The following is an 11,138-nucleotide window of genomic DNA, read 5'->3' on the forward strand; positions in this document are numbered from 1 at the left end:
GCCGCCATTTCCGGAGGGGGCGGGAGCCGGACCGGGACCGGGACCGGGAACAGAACCAGGACCAGGACCTGACCGGCGTCATGGGGAAGTCGGATTTCCTCAGCCCCAAGGCCATCGCCAACCGCATCAAGTCGAAGGGGCTGCAGAAGCTGCGCTGGTACTGCCAGATGTGCCAGAAACAGTGCCGTGATGAGGTAACTGCGGGCGCTGGGGGGGTCCCCGCTCCTTCGGGCGGCTCCGGTCCCCGTCTAAGGAAGGAGTCCCGGTTCTCCTGGGGTCAGCTCTTGTGGCAGCTCCGATCTCATGGAATGGCTTGGTTTGGGAGGACCTTAAAGCTCATCCACTTCCAACCCCCTGCCATGTGCAGGGACACCTTCCGCTGTCCCAGGATGCTCCAAGCCCTGTCCAGCCTGGCCTTGGACACTTCCAGGGATGAAGCAGCCACAGCTGCCCTGGGCACCCTGTGCCAGGGCCTCGCCACCCTCCGAGGGAAGAATTTCTTCCCAATATCCCATCTAGCCCTGCCCCCTATCAGTCTGAAGCCCTTGTCCCTCGTTCTGTCAATCTCCCTTGTAAATGTCCCCAGTGCTATCGAGGGGAACATTGTGGGAGCTGCGATCATACTTGTAGGAGTTTATTTGTAGTAGTTTATTTGTAGGATTTTTAGTAATCTCTTCATCTGTGAGTGTTGCAAAATGAGACGAAGACAAGCCAAGTATTTATTTCTGCTTTATAGAATGGCTTCAAATGTCACTGCATGTCTGAGTCTCACCAGAGGCAGTTGCTGCTGGCTTCTGAAAATCCTCAGCAATTCATGGATTATTTCTCTGAGTAAGTTTTCTGTATATTCTTACCCAGATCTTCATGCCTGTGTCAGGTTTGCACAGCCATACCCCTAAGATCCAATAATGCCCCATTGAAGACACTTTATTGTGATACATGTTAGTGTCAGGTCTTCTTGTAATTGAAAATTACAATGCCACGTTTAAACTTTAGATAAGAGATTTCATGATTTTATTCAGTTTTGTCTCATGTTGTAATCCTGTTTAAAGTTGCTCTGTGTTAAAAATACATCACTTTTCTGTCCCTGCTGAATGACTGCCACACACACACAAGCTAAAAGAGCCATAACAATGAAAGAGCAAGTCAGGGGAGGGACTGATATGCCCCAGCTTCTCCCAGGCCTTTGTCCAGCTGACTTACGTGACAGCTGGGATGACTGGAACTGTCCTCAGCACGAGTTTGAAGTGAGGTTTTATGCTGCAGCCCTGGGGAATTAGCAGGGAGATGAGTGATCCATCTGCTCCATCCACTCCTCTGCCCTTTGTCCTGCCCTCTGCTCTGTGTCTGTCAGCCTGGGAAGACACCTGGTAACCAAACACCAGCAATTAGTGGGAAGTGTTGAGATTCCTTTGCTCCATTTTATGCCTTTGAGAGGCTGTTACTGTCTTGTACATTTGAGGTGTGTGCATGTATCATATTGTGTTTCATCCTGTGTTTGATCCTGGTCTGCTGCAAAAGGGAAATGTGTCTGAATATTGTCACACTCAGCTCAAAAGAGTAATGAGATGTTTAATTCTTAATGACAGCAGAAAATTGCTTCTTAGTTGTTAAAGCTTACTAAAGATATTTTTTTTTTTATTTCCTTAGGGAATTCCGAAATGATTTCCTAGAATTGCTCAGAAGGCGATTTGGTAAATATTTTGCTGTTTTTTTGTTTTTCTTAGTGTCTTTTGTTGGTTCAGTGCAAGCTACATAATAGTAATAATAATTCTGTATTTTAGGAACAAAGAGAGTCCACAATAATATTGTGTACAATGAATACATCAGCCATCGAGAACACATCCACATGAATGCCACACAGTGGGAGACACTGACTGATTTTACAAAATGGCTGGGGAGAGAAGGTAGGTGTACCTGCTCAGGGAAGTCTTAAAATTATTGGGTAATTGAATTCTTGGTAATTGATCAGTAAATATGTTAGTTCTTTTTTCTTTCTTCCCCTCTCCTCCTGTATATACAAGAAAAGATTTCCAAACATATTTCTGTGCTAACCATTAGGAGTTTGCTTGTGGAAAATGTGAGACGTCTGGGATGAGTACATCACTTGTGAGCTTTTCTTGCTTTCATCTGCTGGTCTGTATTTACTGGATACACTGCTAAATTCTGAATCAACTGCTAACAGTTGCCATTTAAAAATTACAGATTATTTCCATGTCTGAGGTGACAAGAAGCAAGCAGTCACTTTAATTCCTGGCCTAGTGGAAGGGTTAGAGCTGGAGATCTGCAGTTCTGTGTTTAGTGGGAGGAAGAGAGATTTAATGGCACTGTGGTGTGACAGAAAGTTTACTTTGGCTCTGGATGCCCTTGCTCTTCAGGATACATCCAGCAGTTGCAGAGTTTGGAAAGTCTCTTGCCAGAGTTGGTAACAATAGCACAGTACTGCAATATTTCCTTTAGTATGGTACTGTGAGTGCATATCATTTATACATGCTAGATTTCTGTCTTCTTCCTTGTTAAAACAGTGGGAAGGAAACATTTTCTTCAATAAGGAAAGTCTTGTAAAACACTTCATGCCCTTTGTGATGTACACTGGCCTGTGTCCAAACACATCTGGGTAGCTGAGGGCAGAAACACGTGGTACAGATAATTCAAAGTCAGTTTTAGCAGCCCACTTGTCTCTGGTGAAGTATCTGCATTGCTACAGTGAACATGGACTAAAAATGATCTTGATATTGTTAATTTTACTTTGTTTTTGCTTGACCTTTTAGGTCTTTGCAAGGTTGATGAGACTCCTAAAGGCTGGTACATTCAGTACATTGACAGGGACCCAGAGACCATTCGCAGGCAGCAAGAACAAGAGAGGAAGAAGAAACAGGACCTTGATGACGAGGAAAAAACTGCTAAATTCATTGAGCAACAAGTTAGAAGAGGTTTGGAGGGGAAAGAACTGGTGAGAAAAATTGCACTCTGTGTGAACCTTCAGCTCAAAGCTCTTGTGGTTAAGTCAGTGGGGAGTTTGATGCTCCTGGAAGCCTTGCACTGGTATTTCCTTTGCTTCCTAACTTGGATTACATTGTACCCAGCTTGCAGTAGTAGTAAAGAAGAAATAATTACTGCTCTTCTAGTGATTAGTGATTTAAAAATCACTCTAGAATTTACAAAGCAGGAGCAAATAATCCATTAAGCTGCATGATGTCTTAATTTGTGGTATTTCACAGCTATGTAGGGCTGCAGATAACAAGTACCTGGTGCATTGAGGAGGCTGAGATAAATAACCAGGGGGATCTGGCATAATCAAGTTCACCTAGTGAAAAGTTCTATTTTGGTGGTTATTTGGGATCTGTTTACTTGGCATCATGCTATGACCCCCATACGCGTTGCCTGGGGCTGAAATCTCCCATTTGATCCTGGGTATTGATAGTTACATTTAAATGCTGTTGTAAGCAATTACCTGCTTCTTAATTTAAAATTAATTGAAATTTAAATGGTCTGAGTCTTCGGTGCCAAAAAATTGGAAAGATACCAGAATTTCCTTATTTGAATTATTAGTCTTTCCAGAAACCAGTCAGATCATGCTGGTTCAGATAGAGGAAACTGATGCATCAAGGCTACTTGCCTTTTATGCTGAAATTGAGCGAGTTTAGGCAGCATCTCTATTAATTGGAGAGTTGCACAGGAGCCTGTAGTGAGATGATGTTTTCAATTTTAATCTTTTACAAATCAGGCCAGGTTGAATATTACAGTTACTGTCTGTAAAACTGAGCTGATCAATGATTATGATACCTTGACTCAGTTTTCTGTTTGATTTTTTAAATGTGCTTGGTTTTTTTTATTTGGCAGGAAATGCCAGTCTATACTGAACTGAATAGAGAAAACGAAGAAGAAAAAGGTAACTAGATTTTGATGGATGTAATTTTTGTGATTCAGATGAAATGAGCATTGAAGCCTGCTTGGTACTTTGAGATCAGTTATAAAGAGCATTGGAATGTGGAAATGCAGAGTATTCTGTATTACAAAGTTTAATTGACTTTAAAAGCTAAACCAAAGTATAGATTAGTAAATATTTTCAAATTTATGATTCCTTTCTATTTGCAGATTTTAAAAATTGTTAACATCCTTCAATGCAGTTATTTTAAAATATAGAAATAGAGTAATGTCTCTTTATTTTTTTAGTTACATTTAATTTAAACAAAGGAGCAAGTACTTCAGTCGCAGCATCTTCTAAAACAAGGTGAGAAAAGAATTTCAGGCCAACCTTTACTGTTACAAAGCACTTCTATGACAATGGTATTTGTATGAACAGGAAGGATTGTCTTGTCCTGATATATTTGGAGTCTAACCTCTCATCCTCTCTTGGTGTTCAGAAGGGTGACTAGGTGACTTCATGGTTGGTTTTGTATTTAAAATGGGTGAGTGGGTGTAGCTTAAATGTGAGCTGTGAGGAGCCTTCTTGAATTCTCTGTGCTTCATGGCAGATGTCCATACAGTAACAGGCAGTCACAGGTTCCTCCATGGAGGGTGGGAAAGGGATCCAGCCAAGCTTTTGCAGTGATGCCATCTAGTCCCAGCTGCCTTCTATGAATAGATATTCCTGACTTGTTAATTTTAGTTCCTAAAAGGTTTGATTGCCTTGTCTAATTGGAGGCAATGCTTTCTTTGGTCATCGTTTAAGCAGCTAAATCTACCTGAAATAAATCTTCCCAGAGCTCTGGAATTTAATTGTCATCTTGTGACCACAAGCAGTGCAGGACAAAAGGGATCAATAATGCAAATAATTCTGAATTACAGCAGTCTGGGGAACTGTTTGTTGAACAGTACATCTTCTCATGTGAGGCAATATTGTAATTAAATGTATTCCAGGTAAAAAGAAAGCTTTTCCCTCATCTCACTCAGCTCTTAGATAAGGTATCTGATGGGATATGTGCCAGACAGAAAATGAGACAGTAAAGCAGTTCTTTGCAATAATAGAGACAGATTGCAGGCTTTAAGGAAAACTTGTAAATTATCCCTAAGCATTGAGTTCTGCTTAAGATGACTCTGAAACTTAATTCAGACTCTCACTTGAATAGTTTCAGTGAGGAATACTTCAGGTCCTTGCTAAAATTTGGCCAAGTGTGAAATCATATATCAAGTAGTCTAATTTCTTCACAGCATATACAAAATACTTATCTGTAAACTTTGAAATGGTAGTATAGTAAGATCACAGCCAGATATGTTTGTCTTCTTAAATATGGACACTGCAGTTGTTATCTTTCAATTTTATGTTGCCCTTTATGAGATGCTTTTTAAATACTTACTATTTGATTTGTGATTTAATGTGCAGTTTTTTTTCTCAAACTCCATGATTATTCAGATTTCCTTTGAAATACAGTTTTTCCCTTAAAGTTGCTTCTACTGCAATTTCTGTAGTTTCATTCCTGTGGGGTATCTTCCCTGTGGGAGTGTATCCAACATCCTTACCACAGGCGGAACATGCAGTTTGTCCTAAGGCCATATTAATTATTGCATCACTGTTCACCTCAGAACAGCTGCCTTCATCTTTTAGGTTGAAACAATATCTCAATTTTTTTACTCTGTACAATGTCTGTTATAAAAGTGGCTGAACTGAAGCTGCCCTGGGCAGTTTGCACTTTACCTAGATGTTCCCTCATCCCTGAGATGTAACTTTTTCTGCTGATTGATCTTTATTTTCCACAATTCTTAGGCTGTTTGCCTATTTTGAATATTGTTGTGTAGGTGACATTTGTTTGCTGAGTGTGGAGCTCTTCTCCACAGATTCCAGGGTGTTTTCTCCCATTGCCAGATAGACTCAGTATCTCTGTCTGGAAGGAATTCTAAAATATCTGTTATGTCTGAGAGTTCGTCTGTCCAGGTGGCTTCTCTAAAGTTTCTCCTTTCAAATTTGAAAACCTTATTTGCAGATCAATTTTTGTTTTCTTCACTGAACTCAAGTCCTTGATCAACTTTCTGCTTGTGCAGTGGTGAATTGGTCATTGGGCTGTGTCCATTCTGCTGGAATGCCAGCAGTGACCCTCAGTGAACATGGAGTTTGCACCCCAAGGAGACCAGCTCTAGAGGAGGAGCTGTGTAGGGTCTGCAAAGGGACAGAGACAACTGAAATCAAGCAGACCAGCACAGCAGTTCTTAAAATGCATCTTGGTAGAGGAAAAAAATTGTAAGATCTGCTGTGAAAACACCATCTTACTTTTGCAGTAGTGTCCTTGGACAGAATGCACTGAAGATGGTGGAGGGAGCAGTTAAAAGAAAAGAAGCACCTCATAGCTCTGGGCAGTCCAAAGAGAAAAAGAAGAAATCTGCACTGGATGAGATCATGGAGGTAATAATCATGCAGGATCTGTTTCTGTCTGCCCTTGTAGCTGTGACAATGTCTACTTCACCAGGGCATCCTTTTGAAGTGACCTCAGACCTTCAGTTCATATGGAATTCCAACTTTCACATCTTACCAGGCAAAATAATTTCATTTCCCCATAAAACTGGTTTCGTTTCTTCATAAAACTGGCTGCTCAGTTCTCCCTATTCCCCAGATGACTGAGGTGTTGGGAAGTAAAGGAATACAGATTTTGCAAGAGAAGAAAATACCTAGAAACACTTGCCAAAAATAATACAGATCACCATCATTTTATCATGAGTTCCTGGATTCATCAAATTGATTTATGAGGCAAGACCATACTGACTTATCCTTATTTAGGGTTTGGGGATTGCTTTTGTTCCCTACATGACCTGGGGTGGAGAATTGGTTCAAAGCTGTTCAAAGCCATGGGGAAGCTGCAGTGGAAGGAGGAAGTAAATGGTGATTATTTGTTGTTGTTCTTTAGCTTGAAGAGGAAAAGAAAAGAACATCTCGAAGAGACTACTGGTTACATCCTGTAAGTGATTTAAAAATTATTATTATTATACCAAATACAGCCAATTCTGCATTTCTAAAGCCATTGTTGATTAATGTAAAGATCCAAAAGCAGGTTGCAAACTCAATTCACAGTTATTTTCTCTTTCCTGCTCTTGACCCATTGTGGGCTGTCACATTAGATCATGAATTCAAGTGTAACTGTATTTGTCAAAGAAACCCAAAAAAGTCTTGAGAGATGCTGCTTTGAGCCAGTTATTTGACAATATACACAAATTCCTGAAAGCCACATCTTTACTATTGTTACTTCCTGTACTGTTAATTTAGTTTGTAGAGTTGTTTGCATGTTTTAGCACTGTATTTTATTTTTTCTCTCCTTTCAAATCTCCCAGGAAATTATTGTAAAAATTGTAACAAAAAAGCTCGGAGAGAAATACCACAAGAAGAAGGCAGTTGTTAAGGTAAGGTGGGCCGTGGGAAACATTGGTTTGGCTTTTCTGGAATTAGGTGACTTAGGAAGATTTGTTTCATTGCACAGGTTGTTCAGCCTTAAGACAACAATGTTGGAGACTGCAATGTCACCTCACCTCTATTGGGACTTATTCTGGACAGGCAGTGAATTGGTTTCATGTCATTTATGAAACCTCTGAATTGGTTTCATGTCATTGATTCAGTGGTCCTTTCTTAAGCACGGTTTTGACCTGTGTAGTTTGTCCCTATTAACACATCCATCTTGGGGAATAATCCCTGTGTCCATGGGATGTGACCAAGACCAATGCAGTTATATTTTAACCTAAGACTAGTCAGTTCTACACTGATATTTTAAGCTGCAGGATCTCATTTGCACACAAAATCTCCAGGCTGGAGCCCTCGCGTTTTTCTGGTTTTGAAAATGCAGAATTGCAGAGTCACAATGCCAAAGTTTGTTAACTTGGAAATGTAAATGTAGAGAAAAATGTTTGGTATTTCTGATTGGCCTCTGCCTTTCAAAACAGGAAGTGATTGACAAATACACAGCAGTTGTGAAGGTGATTGACTCTGGGGACAAGCTGAAGCTTGATCAGACACATCTAGAAACTGTAATACCAGCACCAGGTACAGCCGTTTCCTTCTGTTTTCAGCTTCTGCCACTGCAAAATTTATATTTCAGTTCTTTTTAATTATAATTCGTCCACTTGAAAGTGCCATAACCTCTCCTGAGGTTGAGAGAGTTGGGGTTTTTCAGCCTGCAAAAGGGAAGGTGCTGTGAAGACCTTCGACCACCTTAAATACTTAAAGGGGAAAGATAAGAAAGATGGGGAAAAACTTTTCAGCAGAAGTTTGGAACCCTGTTGTGTAACTCTTTTCCTATTTTTATTTCAGGCAAGAAAGTGATGGTATTAAATGGTGGCTACAGGGGAAATGAAGGCATTTTGGAATCCATCAATGAGAAAAGGTTTTCAGTGACAATAACCATTGACTCAGTAAGTATCAAACATTGCAAGCTCTTGTTTGCAGAGAGCTTTCCATCTGTACATGGAGAGCTTTCACAAAGAACCATGCTATCCTTAATCCTACAGGTGGGATTTGTGGTGTGCAGAGTTCAGTGGACACCCCCCACCTATCAACCACATATTCCCACCTGTTGCAGGCTTAGTCTTTGCAGAGAATCTTCAAAAAGGTGCTAGGGTGCTGAATTTAGCAAGTTTTGAAATTGAAGGAGATTTTATGTGTTTGTGAACTTGAAAATATTTTGTGTGTTTATTTTGAGCATGGCTGTTGTGGTACTGCTTTGTGGCAAGGTAAAAAAATGCAAAATATGCAAGGATGTGTATTTTCTTCTGCCCTTTCCAGATGGAATGTGGGGCTTTACATGCTCATTTGTTGTCTTGTTTATGGTTAACAGTTATGGTTAACAATCAGTCCATGCTATGTATCTGTGTGGCTCTTTCTTTGTTCTGCTTTGCAAAATCAGTCTTTAAACTGATTGATAAAGCACAGAGGACATTGACTAAAAGTCAAACTCTTAAACAACAGCTTGCAGTTCAAAGAAGGATTGCATAAACTCAGCCCAGGTTGGATTCTGGAGGATTTGGGTAGAGACTGTGCAGATTCCCTGATGAGAGCAGGAACTTTGGTACTAAAAGCAAACTGAAAGTGAAAGGATTTCTGGGATGGTGTTGAGGCCCTGTCACATTCTCTGGTCAGGCTGAAAATTATTAATCAAGGAACATTGTATTATGAACAAGTCCCTCTTACCTCTCCTACTGTTGGGAATTCAAGAAACAAACAATTTTATATTGTGGTGTTGTTTTTTTCCTGTCATTCTCCAGGGACCTTTAAAAGGGCGCAGAGTCGAAGATATCCAGTATGAAGATGTTTCCAAACTTGCCTGAGGTGCTAAATCATGCATCAGAGAAGATTTTGCTTCTCAAAACCTTCTTTCTGACATCTTTCAGGCAGACACAAGACTCTACCATGTCAGGGTTTTAATTGTGTGTATATGTATTTATAATGTATATAGACATTAAACACAACAAACTTGATTTATTTAAAGATAGCCATCAATTTGTTACATAAAATGTTTATGGAAATACTATCAGTGGAAATTTTTCATCTGATTTTGTATCAAAGTTATATTTGCTTTAATTTTCTTTTGTAAAATGCAGCAGAGACCTCCAAACTGGGGTATGTGGGCAGGTCCTGAAGAGAGAATTACGTATAGGGAGGCAGTGTGTGTTGGAGCCAGTGGAGTTTAAACAACACACTTCTCAATCCAGAGCCAAAATGGACTTCTGAGTGCATGAACAAGGCAAGGGATTAAGGGGATAGCAGGAAGATAGCAGTGCTGCAAGGGGTTATCTCCTTGGTGCTGTAAGAATGGTCTGGTTATTATGTGCAGTCGCCAGTTTATTTTTGATCAGCACATTAGTGATGATAGAATGCAAGTTGTTACACCTCCAGCAGGTTTGTCAGGGCTCCTGATAATACTGATATGAAATTTATCTTCATATGGACTCCATATGGACCTGCTCCATGGGTGTTACTTGTGAAGTGTCTTGGAATGCCAGCTGAAGCTTGTGCAGATACGAATTTTGGGGGTTGCTCCTTTGGTTTTCCAAAGCCTTTTCCTTTCTTCCACTGTTGCTCTGCTACATGAGTAATGTTACTCGTGCTAAATGATACAGCATTATTTGTTTTATTTTTTTTAAAGTGTCACATTTTGTGCAATGTTTAATTTCTAAGGCACTTCAGGAATAAACAGAAACCTTTCTTAGGCCAGTGTGGTTCTTACCAACCTTTCCAATTTGTGAGGCAGGTGCTGATTTAAGTCCACCAAAGAGCACAGTGAAGTGCTGGGTTGGTGCACCACATTAGTTGGGTAAAAAAAAAACAAACGTGGGTGGTCCTGGGCAAAATAAAACCCATGACCTGGAGGTTTTGTGTCTCTGGAATGTTTTCCCTTTCCTTGCCTAGACAGGTCTTGCTGATTTGTGGTTTCCAGGGGAAACCTGCACAAAACTGGAAGTGTGCAGAGGTTTAATGAAACAGCTGCTGTCTGAGGTAGTCTGGAACAGCCTCACACAGGACATCAGCTGTCTTTTCAAGCATAAGGCAGAGAACACTTGTCTGTAAATCCAGGCTCTTTGTGCAACCTGGGCTGTGTTAACAGCACTGCCCTCTCTCAGACTGAGAGAGAGGTTTGTGGGAGGGTAATGAGGGCAAGTGACAGAACAGATCAGCTTCTGTATCACTGAAAATAATTAACTTGACATTCTGCAACCTGATGAATTAGAGTAAATATAGTAGGCAAGTTATAAGTTGTGTAGGGAAGACCAGAGAATGGTATCTCACTGAAGTGCCTACTGCTGAAAGTTGTGGAGGCCAGAATTGAGGGGTGAATTGAAAGAATCAATAAATAATTTGTAGGAAGTCGCTGACCCTTCCAAGAGGAACTTTGAAGGGACATTTCAAAACCACATTGATCCTGACACAGCTGTAAGAAAGATCCTGTACCAGCTTTTAGTGCCTAAGTGAAGGAAACCAAAGTTGAGAAGGGCAAGGAGACTACTTGAGTTCCTTCCCTAAATTAGGGCTGCTGAAAAGGATAAGGCCAATGTGTTTTAATAAGGTGTTCAAAAAGCAGAGTTTTAAATATAGCTTTTGGTACACACACAGGTATTGTTTATTTCACTACTGATCTCATTCATCGCTGAATGCTCCCAAAAAGTAAATGATATTTTGGGATCTAAGCCCTCTGGAAGGGAAACTTTTAGTACTGATTATTATT

The 11,138-nt window shown here is 40.4% G+C and overlaps 1 protein-coding gene across 1 annotated transcript; it reads left to right on the forward strand.

Moving 5' to 3' along the window:
• Positions 1-8: 8 nt before the first annotated feature.
• Positions 9-10,129, forward strand: KIN (Kin17 DNA and RNA binding protein). The gene is made up of 13 exons (XM_021530944.2): positions 9-194; positions 737-831; positions 1,651-1,694; positions 1,785-1,907; positions 2,772-2,953; positions 3,844-3,892; positions 4,177-4,234; positions 6,217-6,340; positions 6,840-6,890; positions 7,261-7,329; positions 7,864-7,963; positions 8,231-8,331; positions 9,181-10,129. Exons 1-13 carry the CDS (start codon positions 81-83, stop codon positions 9,241-9,243), a joined length of 1,173 nt encoding a protein of 390 aa, XP_021386619.1. The 5' UTR covers positions 9-80; the 3' UTR covers positions 9,244-10,129.
• The last annotated feature ends 1,009 nt before the right edge of the window (positions 10,130-11,138 follow it).

This window comes from Lonchura striata, chromosome 5 (genome assembly GCF_046129695.1).
Source record: "Lonchura striata isolate bLonStr1 chromosome 5, bLonStr1.mat, whole genome shotgun sequence".
Taxonomy (NCBI): domain Eukaryota; kingdom Metazoa; phylum Chordata; class Aves; order Passeriformes; family Estrildidae; genus Lonchura; species Lonchura striata.

Bases quoted from the DNA above. Each gene is read 5' to 3' on its own strand.
- KIN (XM_021530944.2), top strand. From the start codon at position 81: ATGGGGAAGTCGGATTTCCTCAGCCCCAAGGCCATCGCCAACCGCATC. The intron at 195-736 runs GTAACTGCGGGC...TCTGCTTTATAG, and splicing joins AGAAACAGTGCCGTGATGAG to AATGGCTTCAAATGTCACTG. The intron at 3,893-4,176 runs GTAACTAGATTT...TTATTTTTTTAG, and splicing joins AGAAAACGAAGAAGAAAAAG to TTACATTTAATTTAAACAAA.